The sequence below is a fragment of the Pristis pectinata genome, chromosome 3 (assembly GCF_009764475.1).
Source record: "Pristis pectinata isolate sPriPec2 chromosome 3, sPriPec2.1.pri, whole genome shotgun sequence".
NCBI lineage: Eukaryota > Metazoa > Chordata > Chondrichthyes > Rhinopristiformes > Pristidae > Pristis > Pristis pectinata.
Genome location: NC_067407.1, coordinates 112,049,133 through 112,073,813, shown reverse-complemented (window position 1 = coordinate 112,073,813; position 24,681 = coordinate 112,049,133). Strand labels below are relative to the sequence as shown.

At 37.7% G+C, this 24,681-nt stretch overlaps 2 protein-coding genes across 2 annotated transcripts in view; one reads left to right on the top strand and one right to left on the bottom strand.

The window, feature by feature from the left end:
- The window catches only part of rab3gap2 (RAB3 GTPase activating protein subunit 2 (non-catalytic)), an 80,951-nt gene extending 63,475 nt beyond the window's left edge, over positions 1 to 17,476 (top strand). Inside the window, exons 27-35 of the mRNA XM_052010958.1 lie at positions 1,939 to 2,005; positions 4,073 to 4,143; positions 6,109 to 6,144; positions 7,521 to 7,595; positions 11,478 to 11,696; positions 12,046 to 12,135; positions 12,740 to 12,955; positions 15,805 to 15,963; positions 16,773 to 17,476. Of these exons, the coding sequence (XP_051866918.1) occupies positions 1,939 to 2,005; positions 4,073 to 4,143; positions 6,109 to 6,144; positions 7,521 to 7,595; positions 11,478 to 11,696; positions 12,046 to 12,135; positions 12,740 to 12,955; positions 15,805 to 15,963; positions 16,773 to 16,922 (1,083 nt within the window). The 3' untranslated portion in view covers positions 16,923 to 17,476. The remainder of the gene's footprint in view (positions 1 to 1,938; positions 2,006 to 4,072; positions 4,144 to 6,108; positions 6,145 to 7,520; positions 7,596 to 11,477; positions 11,697 to 12,045; positions 12,136 to 12,739; positions 12,956 to 15,804; positions 15,964 to 16,772) is intronic.
- A 146-nt stretch (positions 17,477 to 17,622) lies between these two features.
- Positions 17,623 to 24,681, bottom strand: part of iars2 (isoleucyl-tRNA synthetase 2, mitochondrial) — a 69,779-nt gene continuing 62,720 nt past the window's right edge. Inside the window, 5 exon segments of the mRNA XM_052010959.1 lie at positions 17,623 to 19,949; positions 21,482 to 21,626; positions 22,128 to 22,318; positions 22,460 to 22,605; positions 24,327 to 24,433. Coding sequence (XP_051866919.1) covers positions 19,798 to 19,949; positions 21,482 to 21,626; positions 22,128 to 22,318; positions 22,460 to 22,605; positions 24,327 to 24,433 — 741 coding nt within the window. The 3' untranslated portion in view covers positions 17,623 to 19,797.

The window sequence follows — 24,681 nt, the reverse complement described above, 5'->3', positions numbered from 1 at the left end:
CTGTTCCACTGAAATTATTCACTGCCTGAAAGCTAGTGATGAGCTAATGGTTAAAACTCAGTGTTCATAAATTCTCAGTTTAGTTTGTATGTTTGTTGAAAACTGGGATTAATGTCCTTTATAGGGACAAATTTTATTAAGACACATTAAAGGTTAAACATAAGAAATATCCTGCATTAATGCCATTGTACTTATTACCCTATTAAACAAATGGGAATTATATTTTTTTCAATGAATCCTTCAATGGCAACTGATAAATTCAAAAACTGAATCAAATTACATAGTCCTAGAACACAGAACAGTAGAGCACAGGAATGAGCACTTTGGCCCACAGTGTCTGTGCCAACATTGCCACTTTTAACTAATCCCATCTGCCTGCACATGGTCCATATCCCTCTATTCTCTACCTGTCTAAATGCTTCTTGAACATTGTTATAATATCTGTTGCTGCCACTTCCCTGGCAGAGTGCTCCAGGCACCTACCATTCTCTTTGTTTTAAAAAAAAACTTGCCTTGTAAATCTTCTTTAAACTTTCCCCCCTCATTTAAAACTATGCCCTCTGGTACTTGAGTTCCCTGGGGGAAAAAGACGTTGGCTATCTACCCAATCTATGCCTCTCATAATTTTACGTACTTCTATCTGGTCTCCCTTCTGCCTCCAACGCTCGAGAGGAAACAATCCAAGTTTATCCAACCTCTCTTTATAATTTATACTCTCTAATTCAGGCAACATCCTGGTGAACCTCTTCTGTACTGTCTCCAAAGCCTTCACATCCTTCCTGTAAGCACAAGTTCTAGGTGATTATATATAGAATAGTTCAGCAGGCTGGAAATGCAAAATAAGTAATCCATGCAGATTTATTGATCGCCTTGAGACCTTGAGACAGAATTCAACCAGTTGTTTTTTATTCTAGTCACAAATTTTGGTGTTGAAATTCCCAGTGGCCCTTCTGCATGATCTTGTAGGGGCTGACAGCCCTGCCCCATCTTTCCATCATCAAAACATGAAGAATAGCTTTGAGTTTTACTCATGGAGGTGGTTTCTTTTCTTCAGACAATAGGAACACCAATACCATTGCCCTAGCTCCTACCACGAGATCAATTCCATTTCCCTTTTTGGCTGCCCTCTGGTTTAACCAAACTGTTTGAAATCTGTACCTTCCTTTGAGCAGAATTTCAAAGCCCATTTCCATTCATCACCAAGGCTACTTGCTTCCCTTCCTGGAAGTCGTATGTTTCTACTTGTGCTTCACCACATCTTATCCATTATTTTTCTGCCTCTGGAAAGAATCCAGTGCTCTCCTGACCAGCCTTCCATACTCCATGATGCCTCAGCACCAATTCATATAAAACTCTGTTTGTATCTTGTCCTGTCGACCAATCATCTGTGTCCTTATGCCCTACACTGGATCCTAATCTCAAAATTACTTGCTCTCTATCTTTATAACCTTTCACTAATTCTGCAAACCTGGATATTCACATTCCTTCAACTTTGGCCTCTCCTGCAATCCTTGTCCTTGTGAGCCATCATTCATTTCAGTGTCAGTAACGAAGTGTACACTGAGAATTGGAATGTTTCCCAAAATCCCTCCTCCTCCTTTGAGACTCCTTGCACCTCCTCCTATGGTTCAGCGATAATTCCAGTGTGATTATTTGTGATATGAAATGATTTATGACATTTTTTTCATTAAAGATAAGTGCACATTGATTTTGATGGAATCTGTTAATTTTGTATAACTTGTGCTTTAATATGTGGTTTTGAAAGTATACTGGAGTTTAATATTTTAATATTGTCATGTGAGGGCTTAAATACTTAGCATTTATATGTTGTATACTTTTTGATAATTTAATGAAATATTATTACTTGACTGTTTCATATTTGCTCTTCTGGTTTTAAAGTCAGGCAAGTTTCAGTTTCTGCTTTCTCTTGACTTCTAGGAAGGCCGGTTTTTGAGCAGATCTGTGGATCATCTGAAATGCATTGCCAATGGTCATGTTCAGCGTGGTTAGTACATGTCATGCTACCCATAAATGTACCCCACAAAATTCTGCATATGCAACTTAAGTACTTAGCCAAGCCTCTGGAAAGGGTGGAGTTCAAAAATTTTTTTTCCAGGACTGCTGTACTCGTCTTCACTAAAGACTGGTCCTTCAAAGCTCAGTGTTGTCGCCCTTCCTCATTACTTGTGTTTGTTAGAAGGTAGACAGGGAAGTGGGGACTAATTTAACATTAGAGGAGATAAACACAGGGGTTATTGTTACTCTCCATGATGACTATGCGGCGATGAGTGGTTTTAACAGAGGAGAGTGATCTTGTGGTATTCTGATCTAGCAATAGATGGCCATATCAGTTATGCAATCAATATGCTGAGTCCGTTGTTATTTGGGCAACCTTTAAATATTTCTTCAAGCAAAGGGACCCATTTTCCTGCTTCCTGTGAATTGAAACATGACCTTGCATATGAAGGAATTTTTCATTCCATCATCAGTCTCATTTCTCCAAATTCCTCAAAAGTGTTGCAAAAAGCAAATTGCTGGAGGAACTCAGTGAGTCAATCAGCATCTGTGGAGGCAAAGGGATAGTCAGCATTTCAGGTCCAGACCCTGCCTCAGGACGTGATTGCAGGAAATTTCCTGATTACAGAATGTAATAGAAAAGACATAGAAAGAATCCTGTACTCAATCTCTGCAGCATTTTAAGGCACTTGAAATGGTGCTTTAAATTTAAAGCAACTTCTTAATTTAAAGCAATGAAATGGTGACATTTTTGTTCAAATCTTAAGTTATGACGTATAGCAAATTAAGACAGAAAGAATTTACAAATAGATGTGTGGAAAACAATTAGATAAATTTCCAATGTGAAACTACTGAAACATACAATATGTCAAAATAAGCATGAACAGTAAGGTGACAAAAGTATATCTTTGAAAACCTAAGCTAGTTTCTCTGCTAGATTGAATATTTTTTACTGGAAAAATTGGTTTGTTACATTATGAAGGCTTAGAAATAAGACCTGGCCTCAGAAAATGAACTATCATGACTATTTTTAACCAGACAACACAGTTGACGGTCAGTGCTTTACGGAAAGGGTATTTAAAGAGTGATAATCATCCAGACAGGTTTTTTCAAATGTGGGCATCAGTCAGAAATGTTGAAGGGGATGGCAGTAGCAGGAATAGCCAGTGATGGAGGAAGTGTTTGTTTTCAAGGAATGCATTTTTCCCACTCCCTATTCCACAAGTGATATTTGTTACTTTAATTAATGTTAAAAATTATTGATAAGATACACCCACTGCCAAGAAAAGTAGAGTTGTGATTTACATGTTTAGTGTACATTGGGGGGATATTTGAAGGACATGGTATTATGCAACGCCAGCATTGAAAGCGGTATTAATTTTTAAATCTATTAAAATATTGGTCTTAATTGATGGCAGATAGCAGCTACTGTGGATGTATTTGTATATTTCATCAGCAATTGGAAAAGTTCCCATGGAGATGCAAATGTATAATTATTTAGTTTTTTTATTTTTAATTGTTTTGGACACTGGTAGTTTCTGTCTCCATCAAATGTGAGAGTAGCAGTCTGAATTGGTAGGAGGACTAGACTGATTTGGACACTGGTTGTGTTATCTGCTCAGGCCAGAGCAAGGCTAGTACACTAAACATTAAATAGGTGCATTTAAATCTGAGTGACAGATTGGAGCTTAAAGTAGATTCAAGAAAGTAATCAAAAAGGACCCACTAGAATTGCTCAAATGATTTGGAGTGCAATCATTTTTCTCTGTATAAATTAGTACATTTTAAGATTAGTTATTGAATTATGGCAAAAAAAAATGGGAGACTTAGTAAACTAGTTCTATGCTGGCACTTAGTGAACAGTCCACAATTCCACTGTTGCCTTCATGTGTCTACATACAGGATTTGAAGTGTAACTCTGCAGGCAATTTCAGTTTCAAATATAGAATGTGAATGTCAAGTTTTGGCATAAAATTGAATATTTTGATTGTATTAATTTGCTTAATTCATGTTTTTTTATGAGGAAGTCATGGTATTTTTATTCTCCTTTTTGCAGGTATTGCTGTAATGATGTGGAATACTTTTATTGTAAAGAGACTGTCAGCTGCTGCTTACCTAATGGATAAGGTAAAAGCTTGCCCAACTTGTAGACTAATTGCACATGTTCAAGATACTAATTGATTAATGCCTACTCTGTGCAGTGCTCCCGTTACTGCTGAAATTTACTGCAGGAATGCCATCCCAAAATAAATAGAAAAATTTTGTGGATGTTTATATTTAAATGGGAATCTCAGCTGACTGAAGTAGGCACAGGAGTTGCAAATGAATTTCTTTTTTGTTCACCTTGGAATATAAACTCGTTGTGCAGAAGGAGCAAGTGAAATAAGTGAAACCAGAGAACTACACAGAGCGCAAGAACAAAACTGGAAAAGAGAAATAGCAATGGAAGCTGCACAGTGGAAAACAGTTACAGTCTATCAGCTACAAACCATCTGCTGGGGCAGAGTGTTTGTTGCTCCAGATTCCAGCATATGCAGTCTTTTGTGTCTCCATTAGTTAACATCTAGTCTAAACTCAATAGTCATATCTCACGCCTACGTTGTGAGACTTGTAAGTAGAGCCCTGGAGTTGTATAGCACAGAAACGGGCCCTTCGGCCCAACACGTCCATGCTGAGCTTTTTGCCCATCTACACTAATCGCATTTGTCCACCTATACAAACCCTTCTATGCCTTGCCTATTCAAGTGGCTGTCTAAATGCCTCTTAAATATTGTAATTGTATCTAATTCCACCAGTTTTTTGGCTGTGATTTCCAGATATTAGCCATTCTGTTTTTTCAAAAAAAAACAATCCTCTCAAATCCCCTTTAAAATTCCTTCTGCTCACTTTAAACCTAGCCCCTCTTGTTTTTGAATCCTCAACCATGGGGGGGAAACGGATTCTGACCATCTACCCTCCCTATGCCTCTTACTTTATATACCTTTACCATGTCACCCATTGGCCTCCTTCATTCCAGGGCAAACAAATGCAACCTATCTAATCTATCTGCGCCCACCCCGCCGCCACCCCCCCCCCCCCCCCTCCCCACAATAACTGAAATTCTCCAGTCCAGGCAACTTCATGTTAAATCTCCTTTGTACTCTCTCCAGCACAACCATATCCTTTCTATAGTGTGTTGACCAAGTGCAGTCTAACCAGTGTTTTGTAGAGTTAAAATGTCCCAACTTTTACTCTGTTCTGATCTGTGAAGGCAAGGAAAGCGTGCCATATGGATTACAGGAACTGTTTTTCTCCCCCTCCCAAGTACTGGAGGAAGTGTCAGTGTGATTATAGACTGGAAAATTCCGAATGTCTTTCAAGAACAGTGGTAACTCCCAAAGAGTATGTTGAAAAATTGATTTTAACTATTCAGCAGAAAAATACTATCTTTTATGTTGTGGGCCTTAATGTCAGCTTGATGATTTGTGGATATGTTTGACTCTGCTTTGTTGTCATCTATGTGGACATATTTATTTCAAAATTAAAGTAGCTAGCAATTACTAAGGAAACTAACAATGTATTTACTTCAGGTTGTTCCCAGTACTCCCTGCAACAATAACAATGTCAATGATGGTTTGGATTGTAATCCAGAAGCAAGGGATAGAGAGTTTGGGCATCCCTTGTCAAGCTGGAACATCATCCTGTTTCAGTGATTGGATGCATTTAAATTTGTTTTTTTTTTTTTGCAAACAGCTCTTCATGCACTATCAAAGTAGATTACCAGATTTGCCATACCAGTTGCCCTGCAGCAAAGTAAAAGCAAAATGAATGTCATTCATGTACTGTTTTTTAATGAACGTACAAGTTACAGCATGTACTGAAATCAAATCATCATGTTAACTATGTGATGTTAACTGATTTGCTTGAATTTGTTTTACAGTAAGTGAAGGATTTATTTTTGCAACTTTTATCGTTACAACACCATGCAGCACCTTCCTGCTCCTTGTGTATTTACAAGGAAATACCATAAATTTTTCAAGGCTGACTATACGTGGTCACTTTCGGTCAACAATCATGAAGGAACGTACTAAAATGAATTGTTCTTTCCAATAGGTTGGGAAAGCACCGAAAGACAGACTGTGCAGAAGAGTGAGTACTTGTTCAAGTATTTTGTGTGCTATATGACCAGATGATCTCATTCATGCTGAAACCCTCACAGTTTTTTTCTTGCCTTTATTTGAATTGAAACTTCAGAAAGTGGACAATATGAAAAGTTATCCTTAGGACCTGAAGTTAACTGAAAGATGGGGAGATTCCCTCTTGTCTGAAAAGGGTCCAAGGTGAATGAAACTGTAGTGCTTCAATTCAGTTCACTGTAAAACACAGCATAAGCGGTACTGTATGTCATTGCAGCCCCCATCTTAAAATTTGGCTACTGCCTACAAATTGTATTTTCATGGTTGAATCCTTGATGTAGTATCTGTAAATTACTGAATAGTTACATATCATTGTGTTCAAACATTTATGGGTTGCTTTGCATTCTGTAAGTGCAGTTATTTGCTTCAGTGGATGTCTGCAATAATTTCAAATCATTATCCAGATATACATTGTCTCATTTATTTATTTGTCCACGTTTTAACTTAACAGCTATAATAAAAGCCCTGATATTCTCGATCATCTACTCTGACTGTTCTTGTGGACCTGTCATTTACAGGTTTTCTTCAAGGCAGCATTAATTTTAACTTAAGCTAGTGCAGAGTGCTGAATATGAGTGAATTTTGTCTATGCATGTAAAGAGTCAATCTGAACCCAAGGCTTAATTTGTTAATTTGGAAGCATTCTAATTCTACTTTTTTTCCCTGCATCCTTCAAACTTGACCCTATCCTTCTGAAAGGAACACACTTTTCCGAGGCCAGAGTCTCAATCTTGGATTGTTGCTTTTTCTCTACCTGTGTTGGTTTTTGTATTTATCTATCATTATGTGGAGGAGTTTCTCCTAAACCCTAGTTTAATTAGTGTTTTCTACTCTTGGTAGTCTGGAATATCACACCCCCACTAAAGTCCTGGCTGTTATCAAACCTTGATCTCTAAGTGTTTCCATGGTTATGCATGTAATTCTGTGACAAGTGTTCATTTAATTCTTGGAAATACACAAGATGTATGCTGAGGAGGAGGCAGAAACAGATGATGTTGTGGTCCAGAATGCCATTGTTCCAATATCCATTTCCTGTGATATGGTGTTTTTACTTTTCTCTTCACAATTTCAGTTCTCATAATTAAAGGAAGTGGTGACAAAGGTAGCTGTTTTCTCCCATCAACGGAGAAATTCAGGGGCAGCTTGGTGGCACTCAGCAGTCTTTCTAAAGCTATTAGCCAAAGCTTGAAGGCAGATCAGGTGGTCATTTGCTCTTTCAGTTGGGTTAAAGTGTGTTAGGTACAGTGGGCCCTGAGGAGGTCGATTTAAAACATTAAATGTGCTTGTGTTTTTTACTATAATGTATTCATAAATTTCTTCTCTGTACAGGATGTGGGCATGAGTGACACAGCCATGACTTCTTTCCTTGGCTCTTGTTCACTGCTGATTCAGACTTTAATGGAGGTAATACAAAAAGCTGACTTGATTTAAGGCATGATGCTTTTCAATATATGGATATGGTATTGTAGAATCAGGAAAAAAACACTCCTTTTACCTATTGAGACCTTGTTTAAATTCACTCTTGTCCAAGGAACGAAAATGCCTTTGAATTATCTTCCTTGAATTCTTGGTATTTGGACCTGAGCAGACACTTCCAGTTTACTAGTGAATTTGAGCCAAGATGATAAAATGAATTAATAGTATCAGATAGAGTATCAATTAAAAAGGGTTATTGTATTGGGGGATTTCAGTTTCCCAAATATTACCTGTGATTGCCTTGGCGTTTAAAGACACAGAGAGGGTGGAATTTTTGAGGTATGTCCAGGAGAGCTTTTTGATGTAGTATGTAGATCAACGAGGGAGGGAGCGTAACTGGACCGTGGGGGATGTAGCTGGTCAAGTGGAGGGAGTGTCAGTGGGGGATCATTTTGGAGAGGGTGGCCATAACTGTATATTTTAAAATGGCTATGGAAAATAATAGGGATAGAGATAAGTTAGGGGAAGGCCAATATCATTAACATAAGGGAAGACCCAGCAAAAGTAGTTTGGGAGAATCTAGTTGCAGGCAAGTCTACATCTGCACAGTGGGAAGCATTCAAAAGAGAAATAGCAAGGGGTCAAGGCTGACATATTCCTGTAAGGGTAAAAGGCAAGGGTAACGTGTATATGCAACCTTCGATGTTCAAGGTTGGATTAAAAAAAAGGAAGCATATAACAGGTATAGGGAACCAATGATCGGGGAGGCCTGTCATGACTATAAAATGTGTAGGGAGGCACTTAAAAAGGAAATTAGGAAGGCTGAGAGGAGTCACAAAATATCACTGGTAGATAAGAATAACGTAAATCCAAAGGCTTTCTGTGAGTATATTTGGGGCAAAAGAATAACCAGGGGAAAAAGTATGGCCCATTAGGGACAACAAGGGCAATCTGTATGTGGAACCAGATTATATAGGTGAGGCCCTAAATGAATACTTTTTATTTGTATTCTCAAAGAAAACGGTCTTTGGAGTTGGAGAATTCAATGACGGGACTGGTGAAAGTCTAGTGCAGGTCTCCATAAATAAAGAGGGTATACTCATTGCTTTGGTGGGCTTAAAGGTGAATACATCCCCAGGATTGGGATAGGATTTATTCCAGGTTGCTGTGGAAGGCAAGGGAAGAGATTACTGAGGGCTGACTTGAGATTTTTAAATCTTTGTTGAACACAAGTGAGATACCGGATGTCTGGCAGAGAGCAAATGTGATCCCTCTTTTTGAGAGAAAGCCTGGTAACTATAGACCTCTCTGAGGCTAACATCCATGGTAGGGAAATGGTTGGAAAAAAATTCTGAGAGAATTACCAATTGTAAAGTCAGTGATTAATGGGAGACAGCGACCGTGGCTTTGTCAAGAGCAGATCTTGATTGAATTCTTTGAAAAGGTAACAAAGTGTCTCGATGCGGGCAGGGCAGATGTGATTTGCATGGACTTTAGTAAGGCCTTTGACAAGGTCCCACATGGGAGATGGGTTCAAAAGGTTTGGGGCCCGGGGGACTCGGCAAGTTGCATCCAAAATTGGCTTGGCCATAGAAAGTAGAGGGTGATGACAGAGGGTTGTTTATGCAAAAGGATGCCTGTGATAGTGATGTCTCACAAGGCTCGGTGCTGGGACTACTGCTGTTTGTAATATACATGAATGATATGCATGTGGGAGGCAGGTTCAGTAAATTCATGGTTGACATGAAGATTGGTGGAATTGTTGACAATGTGGAAGGTAGACTTGTGCTGCAGAGAGTTTTCGATTTTTGGAGCACTGTTGAGGCCAGGACATATACCATGAACAGTAGGGTCTTGTGTAGTATTGAGGAACAAAGGGACCTTGGAGTACAAGTCCATAGATCTTTGAAGGTAGCAACACAGGTAGATAACGTGGAAGTATATGGGATACTGGTCTTCAATATTTGAGGCATTGAGTACAGAGATAGGGAGGTTATGCACCAACTTTATAAAATCTTGGCTAGACCTCAGCTTGAGTTCTGCTCACCAAGGTATAAGAAGGATGTGATAGGTTTGGAGAGGGCTGCAAGCTGGTGAAATGCTGCTTAATTAGGAACTAATACAAGTCAGTGAGCACAGTGTTAGTTTGGATTTGGGGAAGCAAGGTTTTGGCTAACTTCAGGTTAACAATAAGTGGAACGATGGACACCACTGAAACGATTACAATGGCCAAGTCAAGAGATAGCAAAGGCATGGAAGAGTGGGGTCACTACACCAAAGGAAGCAATGTGATAACGCTGGAGAAAGTGCAGAGGAGATTCACCAGGATGTTGCCTGTGTTGGAGTAGTTCAGTTATGAGGAGAGACTGGAGAAGCTGGGTCGGTTCTCCCTGGAGCAGAGGAAGTTAAGAGAGGACGTGATTGAGGTATATAAAGTTATGAAGGGTACTGACAGAGTAGACTGCAGGAAACTTTTCCCCACATTAGAGGTAGATAAAACTAGAGGACATGGGTTTAGTGTAAGGGGGAAGAGATTCAGAGGGGATATGAGGGGAACCTTCACCCAGAGGGTAGTAAGTACCTGGAATGCACTGCCTGAGTGAGTGGTTGAATCTTTGTCGCTGACAGCATGTAACAAGTATCCAGACGAGCATTTGAATCGTTTAGGCATGGTGGGCTATGGGCCAAGTGCTGGGTGAAGGGATTAATATGGAAGGGTGCCCTCTAGTTGGACAAGTTGGGCTGAATGGCCTAATTCCATGCCATGCTATTCTATTCTAGTACAGGAAGTGCCCGACTTACGAATGCCTGTACTTATGAACTGACCTTCGTGGTCGGTTCGTAAGCGGGCCTGGCCCCCGATCCTACCATGGCAGCGGTACACCTTCTTTGGCCCAACCCCGGGCCAAGTGCGCATATGCGGCTGGGGAACCCTGGGCCAAGTGTGTATCTGTGGCTGGGGCCATGTGTGGCCGTGATCCCTGGCCAAGTGCGCATGCGCGGACACTGTTTCGAGTTACATACAAAATTGGGTTATGAACAGTCTCAAAAATGGAACTTGTTTGTAACCCGGGGACTTCCTGTACTAAACTGGGAGTCTGGAACCTCAAATTTGCCACTGCAAATAGTAAATTTTCTGGTAGTAAGGCAGGGAGAAGCACCTTTTACATTTATTGCAAATTCTGGTTATATCTGAATGCTGAATGAAAGGAAGAGAACACCAATATCCTGGTACTTTAAAAATCATTACAGACTTGATATTAGTCTTGAATATCAACTATATTAAACCTTTAAGAATACAGATTTTAATGTGAGCAAGAGGGTATTTTATTTGCTTATCAAAACTGCTGCTGTATTCATGAGATTTTTTTGAGTGAAGTTAACAGTTTTTAAAAAAAAATGTGTAGTTCTGATTTTTCTGGCATTTGGAGATATTTTTGGGATTAGGGTTTACTGAAACAGTAATCCTTTTTATAATCCTTTAAATAACAAGCAAGCATTGTGTAAAAGACTGTTGTGGGGTGTTTGTTATACAAGGATAAATAAAATTACATCCATAGATTAGCAGAAAATGTAACACAGAAAATCATCTAGCATATCAAAATATTTCTGCATAGAATCACTTTTAATATAAATTAAACTTTCTGACTAAATGGAAAATGGATTTTTGAATTTGTTAGGAGAAGGGTTTAAGGGAAATCTGCATAATTGAGGGAAGAGAAGGTATTGCTGATAGGAATGAGATGAAACTTGCAGAACGTTAAAAAGTGACATAGACCTGTTGTGATGAGTGACCTGTTCTGCATAATTTATATAATTAGTATAAAATTATACATTGCCTCATGTTACCCTTTTTGAAATTTGCATTAGGCTGAAATTAGCAGTGATGAGATGAAGGAACCACTTCTGGAGATAGAAGACACCTGGTCAGCTATAGAGGGTCCAACATCAATAGTGGATCTGGCTCTAGAACAAAGACATGTCCATTATCCATTGGCTGAACACCACTACATTCTAGCTGTTATTATGCATGGAATAATGCTTTTTGGAATGAAATCTGTCAAAATATTTAGTCTATTTGATAGTAAGGTATGGTACTTGCCAGGTAATGTTATCTTATTTGTTGTTTAAAATGCTGTGGTATCTTTAAGTCAGTATTAACTTAAATACAGTTACTTGGTCTGTATTCCAAAAATTCCACACAGCACATCTTGTACTTCTAAGTATCTTTTTTCCATGTTCAGGTTACTTTTGTATTACATTATTACCTTATTATTTAAGAGTTGTGAAATGTGCAAGTAGAGTTGCCTTCAAGAATAATTTTATAAACTAACTGTTGTGCTGTGTGTGTTATTTATAATTGGAAGTGGAATATTCCATCCATCTGGTGTGGACAAGAAATGGTCTGAAATATATTATGTTCTGTATTTATTTCTAGGGCAAAAATGCATTTTTCAAGGAGTTGACCTCAGTCCAATTGCTGCCAAGTGGTGATATGGATCCTAACATCATCTCCCTCAGACAGCAGGTAGTAAATTGTTGCAAAGATATTTCTCATTAAGAATTGGACTTAAATAATAAAAAAGTAAATCATGTGTTTATTGGAAATCTATAAATTGCATCTGTTGATAGAAATATTGCAGTAACAGTGAGGTGTAAAAGTATTGGTAACTGGTTGTATTGAAATATTCTAAGACATGCCATTGTTTGGTTTGACATCTGTTACTTGTATATTCTACAAGATGGTAAATTGATGGTGATCTTTATTCCCTTTTCTAATAAAATATTTCATTCTGCAGTTGCTTGGGAACACATTCATTTTGGGGATCAGAGTTTGAATTCATCTAGTGTTGATTTAAAGTTCCTCTCTGGAGATTGAATCCACAACACAAATCTGATTTGCTGTTTATGCCACTAATTTTAGAGTATTATGAAAATAGACCACACTCTTCAAAACATGCAGATTTATTCAACAGCTGTTCTGGGAGCAATTGTTCAGAACCATTGTCTCTCTGAGCAAATAAATATTGAATTTATTACATTTTCTGGAAAAAAAAGGATTCCCACTTTTCCAGTATTTTACCAGATCTTGTAATTTTCCAGTGCAGTGACTTGTATTCATTTTATTCCAGTTCTTAATGAAATTAGTCAGTGCTGCAGTCCAAGAACTAATTAAACCTCCAAATACTGAGCATGCTTCTGAACATCAATCTTATCAAGAGCAAAATGAAGATTGGCCCTTGGTGGCAGTAGAGCTGTCTCAGAACCTCCAAGTGAATGAGGATGTTATTCGACGACATCATGTGTGTGAACTATACAGTCATGGAATTGACCACATTGGTGAAGAGGTAAGAATGTTATTATTTCAGATGGACAAGTAATACAATATTCATAGCCATAAAGCAGAGCAATGGTCCCCTTGGCCTACCAGTCCCCATTTATACTAATCCCATTTTCCAGCACTTGCCTCAGCCTTTTATACCTTGCCAATTCTTAAAATATTTTGAGTCTCTACCTCTGCCAGCCCCTCAGGCAGAGTCCAAAATGATTCCTTGCATGGACTAACTACTTCAATAACCTGGAGATGGGATTGACCACTCTACAAAGCTTGCTACAGCCAATAATATTTCCTTTACAGTAGCACCTTTCACATTTCATGTGCTGCACTGTAATTTTACTTTGAGTAATCACGTTGGAATTTTTATCCTAATGTTTTACAGATAGTAAAGGCAGAGTAGTCAAACACTATAAAAACAAACATCTGAAGATACAAACCAAGATACAACCTTGATTTCAGTTACAAATCTTGCAACTGATATCAGGGTTGCCATCTGTGACGTTTAAGATGGAATCAATGCAGAGTTGATGACATAACGCCAGTTACCTGCTGATAGTTATCTACTGGAGGGCATCAAGAATATACAGTGCTCTTTCACACCTGCCAGCATCTCAATATACTTCCCGATCGATGCATTAGGTTTGAAGTATAACCATAATGTAAGCAAAGATGGTAGACAATTTATACACGACACGATGACAAACATAAATGAGATGCTTTTTTTTTTGTGTTCATTGAGGAATAAATGATTAGGGAGAAAATTCTGCCATGCATAATGCCTTGTGTATTGATGAAATATGCCAGCAGGCTGAACTGCACATTGCCGCATTCCTGGTCAAACAAGGTATTGATTTAATCACTAATCTGAAAGAGTGCCTCTAAAGATGCAACATAATAATGCATGGACATTTTCAGCTTGGGCTGCGCTGTAGTTCAGGAATATAGCTTGAACTTTCAATCTTATGACCTGGTGATCTTAAGCTGAGTGAGTATTTGATAATCAGAGACAGTGCTGTGTGTGATTTCTCCTTGTGTTTATGGAGAAGCAGGGTTTCTCCTTGTTGGACCCATAGCTATCTCTAGTTTCTCAATTTTAATTCTCTTGGGCCTGTTCCAGATATAAGTCATGTAATGTAAGTTCCTCTTGAAGAGGTGGGTTTGTTTTTGCTAACCATTGTGATATTTAGCACTATATTTGACTATTGCCATCAAAGTCTGCTGTCTATTCATGTGCTCCCTTGATACTTGGTTGCCATTTTCCCCAATGGCCAGTTACTGTAATGTATAGAAGGCATATTGTACAATAAACAAATACATTGAATTCAAACTGCCATTTCTACACAAGGAATGGATATACTCAAGTTGAATGTGCAAGAATTGGCAAAGAGAATAACATTTGGAAAATGTGAGGATAGTCATTTTGGTAAGCAGATTTGGGGGGGGTAGGGGTGGGGAGGAATGGTGAGAAGTTAGCTAAAGCTGTACCAGTTCTTGCAGTACAAAATTAACGTCCACATACATCATGCAATTAGGAAGGGATTCACTTCTATTCCAAGGAAATTGGAGAACAGGAATAACAAATTCTTTGTACAATTACACAAGATCTTAAATAGGACAACACTCAGAGGAAAACCAATGTAGCACAGATTCACCTGGTTGATAGGTTTTTCCAGTGAGCAGAGATTAAAAATTATTCTCCTTATTGGGCTTAAAAGAATGACAAGTAATCTCCCTAAATCAAAACATATCAAAGTGACAAGGTAACTGCTGAGAGGTGGTTTCTTCTGGATGCAGAACCCCCACCATACTACAACCCAATATTGTTGTTAACACTTTTTTGTATTGGTCATTGAGGCCTTTAGGCATGTGTTAAAACCAAATGGCATATGTTTGCTTAATATCCTCCTTTATAAAAGATCCACTGTTCATAAATAGCCTACATGAACATTGAAACACATCGTAACCAAAGTGTTGAGGTTTGGTTCAGCAATAGCTAAATGGTCCAGTATAGCCAGGAAGTCTGGAGTGTCCATCATTTGAGGTAGGTGACACCTTTTAACTTTCCATTGTTCATGTCCCCAAAATTTATTACCAGGTAGGGCCTTGCATGTGGTGGAATATCTGGCCTCACCCCCTTCAGGTGTGTTTCTCCTTCACTGGACCAAATTCATGATTTGGACATCCGTGCTATAGAACTTAAAGACAGAATTAGGAAATGGGGTTGGTTACTTAGGACAAAAATGTGAACTTTTCACAAAAACAAATGCCAGAAGAACTCAGCAGTCGAGCAGCATCTGTGGAAAGGTTATCTTTCCACAGATGTTTGAATGGCTGATTATTTCCAGCATCTGTAGTTTTACTTGATATGAACTTTTACATGCTGTATTGTGAACAACTAAATTCTCTAATCCAGGTATGGAGGGCCAGGCCTTTTGAGTATATTTAAGGCTGACTAGAACTGTGGCTTGGGTGGGAAAATGGATGACAAATTATCTGTGACCTTAGTAACTGCTCCCTCTTAAAATGTGATTCATTTTGTGTGGGAGAGAGGTAGTTGCTGGGAAGTAAATGTTTGTCTTGCATGTGGGTTGATTTCTAGTTGATTAATTTTCATAGTTAAAATGATTCATTTTCTGTAGTAGATTAAGTCTGGAGCATTGGTGCTGCTTATAGTATACATTGTGATGAACAAAGTAAGAATTTGCATAAGGGTGTAATTAGGCTTTTAAATATAATGACGGAGTAATTAGGGAAATAGCCGTTCTAGATTAATATTGTGTGATCAAAACTTTAGTTAAAACTTTGCACAGAATAAATCAGTGCCTTTTGACCTGACTTTTTCATCTGTCATCTGCTCAGGCAATTCTCCAAGTACATGATCAAGAGGTTCTGGCATCCCAGTTGCTTGTGCTGACAGGACAGAGGCTTGCATATGCTTTACTTCACACTCAAACTAAGGAGGGAATGGAACTGCTGGCCAGACTCCCTCCAGTGTTGTGCACTTGGCTTAAGGCCATGGTAAGTATAGGTAACACCTTCCATCTAACAAATGCTAAAAAGAGCTCAGACATGAATTCAAATTCTTCAGTAAATTTTTAAAGTTATTTTCACAATCTGATTTTGGCAAATGAAATCTTTACATAATGCGTAGATTACATGTTTAGAAAAATAAGGTTGCATTGAAACATTATTCAATATATTCTCACAAAGGGTTATCTTTGAGTGGGAAAGGGTAACGTCTTTCAGTGTAATAATAAAATTGCTGAATATTCTAATATTTGAATTTGTATAATACCTTCCTCAAAAACTAGGATTGTTAAGAAACAGCTGCCAGAGAATAGGATTCAATACCCCCACCCCAATGGCAACTGGGGAGTCTAAATTTGAAAATTAAAAAAAAAATCTGTAATGGCAACTGCCAGATTATTCCAAAGACTGTTGTCTGCTTCAGTCATGACCTTGCAGGAAGAAAATATATCACCGAGTTGTTCCAGTTTATATGCAATTCCAGCCTCATTGTCATTGCACTCTGCTTCCCAAGTTCAAGGGCAATTGTTAGGCCAATAAATGTTAGTTCCGAGTTATTTGAAAATATGCATACTAAAATATAGACATATGAGGGGATAAATTAAGAATTTTGTGGAGCGCGACATGGGCTAGCAATAACTATAGAATAAGTTGACGTTAGTATCACAATCTTGATCTGGCTGTAGTACTCCAGCCATTCTATTATTAAGTTACTGTGGGCTACTGGAACCTTTTGTGAAAATTAATAAAATTAAGGAAGAATTTCTTGCCTTTTATTAATCATTGTGTATAACTTCCAGAATCCTCAGGATCTTCAAAACAAAGATGTGCCAATTGTAGCAACAGCTCAATTGGTGAGGAAGGTGATAGAACTCTTACCTGAAAACCATGGGCAATACAGCCTGGTGCTGCATCTGTTGGAAGCAGTTGATGCCATATCATCATTGTGACACGAGTTGGCTAATTTTTATTTAAAGTGGTTTCCAGACTTGACCAGCTGGGAAGAGCTTGGATCATTATGTAAATTTGACATTTTGTTTTGGATAATCATGTTACTGACTGCTTCATATTTAACAGAAGCCTTTAGTACCCATCTATGAGTTCTTATCCTAATACCCAAATACATCTGCATGGCCATGGTTGCATACTAGTAAGCTTTGCTTCAGCTTTCTCATTATTGTAAAAAAAAAATGGTATTGGTTTCAGAGGATGCCATATTCTGTGTTGCTTTAACTGTGCAAAATAGATGGCAGCTAAAGAAAGTCTATACCTTAAGGTATTATGAAGTGAATTAATTGCATAGCATGTGGTCTTTCTGGATATTTATACCAAGCCATAAATCTATGGTTTTAAATCCCCACTGTTGAAGATGGACAAACAAGCATTTTGCAAATTTGCTGTAGCACTAACCGGAACCACACCAAGAATAGCAATGACTATTTAATGAAGCTTTCTGTAACTAAAATAAAGGCAAAATTGTAGTTTATTTTATTAATGTAAAAGATGAATGTTTCTATTCCCTCAATTTTTGCTCTAAACCAATGTCTTTCTATGTTGAGTGATCAGGGTGTGGTGAGATATTTCCACATTAAGCAGTAGACAGACCACCTCTGATTATAAATTATTCCTCTAAATAAAAACTTATACCCATGCTAAGTTGCTTTGCTTTGAAAATATTAAATTGTTCCACCAAAATTGCAGTGAATTGACACAATGGAGGGTAAATTTGATGAGTCTGGTTGATTTACTACATCTGCTGCAAAAATGCAAGTAGTGAAATTCTATTAAATATGGTAAATGGAGAGAAAAACTACAGCAATATGTAACAATGTTAAAGAGAATGGGGAGGAGTGGGGATCAACTGATGCAAATTGTAGTAGTGTGAAATGATGGAGGACAGACAGAATGCTGGAACCGTGAGATGCAGAATACTGCCATTGCTGGAAATACCCAACTGTTCAGAGAAAAACTGAGTTAATGTCACAGGTATGTCGGGAACGAATAGAATAGCATGTGGTCTTTCCGGATATCTGTACCAAGCCATAAATCTATAGTTTTAAATCTCCACTGTTGAAGATGGACAAAAAAAAAATCATTTTGCAATATTTAACCACCTGAAAAGGCTGGTTAGCTAAAACAATTGAATTCCATACTGAGTCTCTCTACACTGATTATGCAACACCTAACTCTGCAATTCTCTCTGAAATTGTATTACAAATTATACCTTTTAAATTTCAGACTGATAATTTAGTATGGGTAATGAATATCAACTTTACGTACCTTTTTGCAGAAAAATTCAGTACCTGTTTCAAAAAAAAGCTGCTTTTTGCTGAATTGGCAGCTATACTAAGGAACTATATTCTCTGACAATAAGACCAGAGTTTTACACCATCCAGTTGTCCCTGCCAGTTCATTTAGTTAAATCACAACTAGAAAGTTCTTACTGTTTTCCCAAAAGAAACAAGTTGTGCACTTGAGCATGAAACTCCAATTAGGATTAGCACATTGGATAACGGTAAAGTTTTGTAAATTGGGTAAGTTCTCAACTGAAAAGGTTGTGTTGTGATTCTAAAGGAATTCAATAATAAACCACGGGCAGTGATTTCACCTTGTCCTAAGGAGTAGAACTATAGGATATTACCACTAACTAACAAATTCAAAACTGCAAGTTAACTTGAACAGTTGCCTTTTGAGAAAGATACATATGGTAAATTCATTAATGTAACAATTATGAATTCCCTTCAGGCTATTAACTGGAAAGAGAACAAATGAAAAATGTAACATGTTTGGCTCTGACAAGTCTGTCTTTCTCTTCTAGATAATCAATTAGTAGATTCTGAATTCATTGATCAGTCATCAACTCCCATTATTGTTTCACATTTCTAATACCAAAATGGCAGAAGTGAGCTGGAGGAATAGTGTCTTTTTCATATGATTTAGTATATTTTTCAAACCAATATATTTACACAAATCGGTTGTACAAGAACCAAGTTGGAATACATTCTTGGACATCAACCCTTCCACCAATGGGAGGCAAGAGCATACAGAACTCTCACAAATAACTGACAGCTGGGCTATGGCCAATTTTTTCTGTATCAGTGCCAAATTAAACAAACCTTAAAATTTGCTACCAGTCAGCTTATTAAAATTGCTGTGTAAACACTAATTGCTTTAAAAAAAATTGTCATTGTTTCTTTAATCCAAAAGAAGTTATTTTTAATTGAAACTCAATTTCCTCATAACCTGCAGCATGACAAGTACAATAGAAACATTACTAGAACCCTATTTTACTTATGGGTCACATTGTAATTTTTTTTGTAATAGAGACATCTGCCATGATTATAACATGCTTTGAGCATGTTATATTAAAAAAGCAAAAATATCATAAACTTTAACCTCATCTGATATTACAATTGAAACTAGAAATACTTGATCAACTACTCACATGGATCGTTCTTCACTGTGTATAACAGTAGATGCAATGACATTTGCTTACTGCTGTGAACTATAATCAAAATCCAAATTAATAGGCATAAATGTATGACAGAACAGCCAAACTTTCTACTCTCCATCTGTTCAGGAGTCACTTTCATACTCTTGCAATGCTGACCAACAATATTTTTGGACCACAAAGATCTTTAATATTCCTCTTGAAGTCCTCCGAATTCAAAATATCCAAATGAAGAGTTATTCATAGGTTCACTTTCAAATATTGGAGGGTGGGGAGATGAGGATTTCCTCTGAACAATAGCTTTAGATTACATATTAGTCCACAAGTACCCATTTCTTCCAATGCTTAGAAATTGTCCTCTCCTGGCATACAAATTACATGCTCCACTTCCCCGCAATGGCTTCCAAACAACGAGTGCAGGGAGTTAGTGTTGAATCTGATGTGTATTTTTTACAACGAGGACATTTCTCTTTGGCAGCTGGTTGAACAATTACAACATATGGTGATTCCTCGATAATGTCACCACCTGTCAAGGAATTGAAAAATAATTAAATTTTCAATGACAGCATTGCAACACATTCTTTTCTTTCAGAACTGTTCTTCCTGTAGGAGGAAAACTCACTTTTTGAAAATTAATCATAAAGCATTTGAGTAGGCATGCCCTCCCCCTCTGCCTTCAATCACCATTTATTTTGTCATTTCAACAACTCATTTTATCATTATGGCACAGAAAGACTTTTAGCCCAGATTCCCATTACTGTGTTGGACAATAGGCCAGTATGATCGAATATGGTTTGATAACTAGTTAAAACTAGATGTACAAAAAAGAAAGGATTTAAGGTTACATACAATAATTTAAAAACATTTTTGTACTTCAAAGTGTGAAATTGGTTTTGAAATTCAAAAGTTGATCATTTTATTCAGTGAAGTTTTTCCTCCTTATTTGTTATATGATGAAATTTTCAAGGCATTGGACTTTGAGCTCATGACCCAAATGATAAAATGCCACAAAATTAGTGTGCAGTTATTAAAACAGGAATGCTTTAACAAAAATTATTTTACAGTTTCACAATCCCAAAGACTGACTGATTCTTTCAAGGCTGTGTTAATGGCAATGACATTGTTTTTCCTTCTCAATCAAATTATAATTCAAATAGTCTTGCATTCAATTTTCTTTATCAAACACCAAATTTCCATAATTGTTTAAGTTGTAAATGAAAATCAGTAGTGCATTGTTTAAAAGAACTAAATTTCCACCACAAGCATCAGCCAATACAAACTGAGCTACAGTTTTGTGTGGGAGGTAGGCAATGAAATAAATTTCATTACAGATCAATGCAACTTTAAATGCAAGTGTTAGTGAGCTGTTGCTGTAGTTGTAACTCCTTAATTACCTCACCCTCGTGCTAGTCAAAGAAAATGAACAAAGCCAAAGATAAAATTTGAGCTACAATACAAAACCAATTCTATGCTTATGTTTCTAAATTAAGCTGCTTCAATATTAATTAAAATAGCAATAGTCCAGTTGTGAGAATACTCCATTGTGAACAGCAATTTCAAAGTAGAGTCGTACAGCATGGAAACAGCCCCTTTGGCCCAACTCGTCCATGCCGACTGTTACCCATCGAGCTAGTCCCATCAGCCTGTGTTTGGCCCATAGCCCTCCAAACATCCCCTAGCCATGTACTTAACTAAATGGCATTTCTTCCACTGTTTAGAAATTTTCCTCTCCTGGCATACAAATTACATACTCCACTTCCCTGCAATAACTTCCAAACAACAAGGGCAGGCCCGCCTCAACCACTACTTTTGACAGCTCATTCCAATGCATGAATGAGTTGAATAACTCATACATGAAAAAGATCTTTTAGAAGGGAAACTTGCAGCTTATTTTATACCTTGGTATCACAACAATTTTTGATGTTAAACTCTTCTAATCTTTCCGATCATTATTCCTAACCAATATTTTTCAACTAATCTAATAACATAGACAGAACATTTAAGCTTCAGAAAACATGCCCTATTACTGAAAACGGTGAGAGTATAAAGCTGCTTTACCTTCCAAATTGATTACAAATTTTCCTTCAATTAGATCCATATCTGCAGGCAAGTCACGAGGAACACTTGTAAGTAATGTCGTGCTTGATGCCATCATTAATTCATTCAATTCTGAAGTACTGGATGTTTTCTCATTCTGTAATTGCTGGGGACAGGAAACAGGTAAATTTATACAGTGCCACACATTTAAGCAGGAGCTCTCTTGGGAGGGAAACTAGGATCAAAATCTAGATCTGTGAAATAATGAGCTATACTCCAACATAACATTTCTATTATTGCTGCTTCATTTGCAACAATGCTCCCCACCCCCAATTCAACTGATAGTGCAACCATTTGAATATTAACATTCTGAATGGGGTTCAAAATCTATCCAAATGCATTGTAGTTGTGTATTATATTATTGGTACAGGTTAAAATGACTAGGATGTTTCTCTGCCCATCACTATAGGTACAGTTGTACATATACCCACCTTGAGAGACTAACAGCCACCTGTACCAAGTTATAAATGAGAGCCAATTCAAAAGTGGTTGTTTCACTCAACAATAGAAAACAACAACAACCAATTTCTCTTCTCATTTTAATTAAAAAGGCTGTTTAAAATATACACTAGTTATCACAAGATTTTTAAAATTAGGATGGAATTACCTCCATCAACTCTAGCAGTAGACAGGGCTCGATGATAATGGTTACATCATATTCTAATGTATTTTTGCCAGGGATAGAGCTCAAGAAGCTATCTCTCATTGCACAAGCACCTTCAATAGCTTCCACTATACCTGGCTTCTTCCAAACAGAACTGGTCTTTATCCAGCCAGTGCGAAACACACTCAAAGGCTCTAAAAATAACCAAAAAATTATTAAGGCTTGTTAATCTCATTCCAGGTAAGCATTCAGAGTATTAGGAATCACCAAAAATCATTCAATATTACTAAGTGCAAAATAAAATTGATTTCAACAATGATAAAGAAGATGTTTACCTTTTGTGTTTGATTGATGCTGGAATATTTCCTCTGCAAGGTGAGGCAAAATTGGGGCTACAGAACGTGTGATTACATCTAATGCTTCATTTAACACTGTCTGACATGATCGACGCTTGGGATGTTTTTCATCTTCACAGTACAATCTGCAATTTTAATAAAACATTACTTAAACAAGAAACTCCGGGTGATATACAAAATTCATTATCAGCTCCACCCATTACTCCTTTATTAATAGAGTAGCTTATGCCACCCTATGACAGGTGTTACGGACTAGGTTACTATTGGTGAATGTCCCTTTAAGATAGAGCATAGTGGTGTGTGGTGTGGTTACGACAACAGAAGATAAAGGACGTAATGACGTTTTTGAAGCGGTCAATCAGAGGAGGAGTGGGAGAGAGAGAGAATGGATTTTGTTACGAACCAGCAACAAAAGAAACACTCCATGTCATGTATAAGTGCTTAAAACTACTTTAGATAATAAGAAAAATAAAAGTAAGAATGTTAGAAGTAAAAATGTTAAATCTTAAACATTAACCCCAAAAACTAAACTCAAAGTGTGTGTGTGGCAAATTCCCAAACTCCAAGTCCAGGAATAGTTTTCAAGGTTCAGTTCAGCAAGCCGTAAGGTGAAACATGAGCAACAGCTTCGTCAACAACCACTGTTGACTGAAGACAAAACAGAGAGAAAATAGAGGGTAATTACGAAATCCAAATGTTCCACTTTGGAACTCATACAACACCTCAGTGTTTACTCAGCAGTGACCACTCCACTGCATCTTCCTCACCCCGAAAGGTAATCGAATCGTGGCCATCCACACCAATACCTGTTTCCTTCTACAGGTCAACAACAAAGTGAACTCCACTGCTTTGTTCCGAAGTATCTGCCACCCCGAAAGGCATCCAGGATGTGGCCGTTCACACAAATACCTGTTTCCCTCTACAGGTTAACGACAAAGTGGACTCCACTGGATTACTCCAAAAATCCATACGTGGATTGTAGTGACAGGCACAGTTACTGTTTTTCATCCATCGATAGAGACTAGCAGGCTGGTGTCCCTCTCTCTCTCTCCCCCTCCCCCTCTCTCCCCCTCTGACTGACTGCTTCGAAAACGTCATTACGTCCTTTATCTTCTGTTGTCGTAACCACACCACACACACCACTATGCTCTATCTTAAAGGGACATTCACCAATAGTAACCTAGTCCGTAACACAGGTTAGTGTTCCACACAAGCTCCGGTGAAGACCAACAAGTAACTTGAATGCCATATACTGAACAGGAACCCAGCCATCTCCCCTAACTTTCAGCAAGTCAGCACTGCAGAGCTGTTCCATAATCAACATTTCAGAGATTACCAGAGACTAGACACCAAACCTGTATAGGACAAGACAGAAGCTGAGTATTTACACTGAGCAGCTCACCCTGTGGCTACTTAAAGGTTCAAGTCAAGATTGTGATCAAAGAACACTCAGGAAGCCCAACCATCCAGGACAAAGCAGCTTGACCGGTTGCCCTGACATCAGACTCAATATCCATCAATAATGCACTGTGGTTGCAGGGTGATATATGGGATAAACTGCAGCAATTGAGTAGGACCTCTGTTACCTGTAAGTTCACCACCAAGGAAGGTTAAAGAAAAAGTCACACATCATTACTGAAATGGAGATATAAATCATCGTTCATTGATTTTTTCTGGCTGAACATCCAGGAATTCACTCCTAAAAGGCTGTTATGAGAGTGTAATTGTATTTGCTTTCATTGTTCTGCTTGACTTGGAGACAATTTGAAATATTTACTGAACAATGGCTTTTGCACAGATTTACAAGTGAAGTGCATGTATTCCAGATGGTAAATATTATACAAACCGATCTTTGATGATACTGAAGTAGAAGTTTGAAAGTTCTCTGTTAATAAATGCTTGCATAAGGCGAATAACCTTTCCAAAATCATACTCTGTGTAAGCCTCTGTAACCTGAAAAAGATTTTATTATAATCAATTACATGGTCAAAACTATAGCGAAACACACTGATTTCAGCTAAGTAAACAAAAAGTAGTAAAAGAAAGCTAGAACATAAAATGAATTCCACCACTGACAGATATAATTCTTCTGGTCTGCTTAAGTTCTTATGCTTGGGAATTTAACTTAACAGATCCAAGATGTGAACTCTTTCGCTCATTAGAGCTCCGATAACTTTAAATCACATTGCTTAATTAGAATC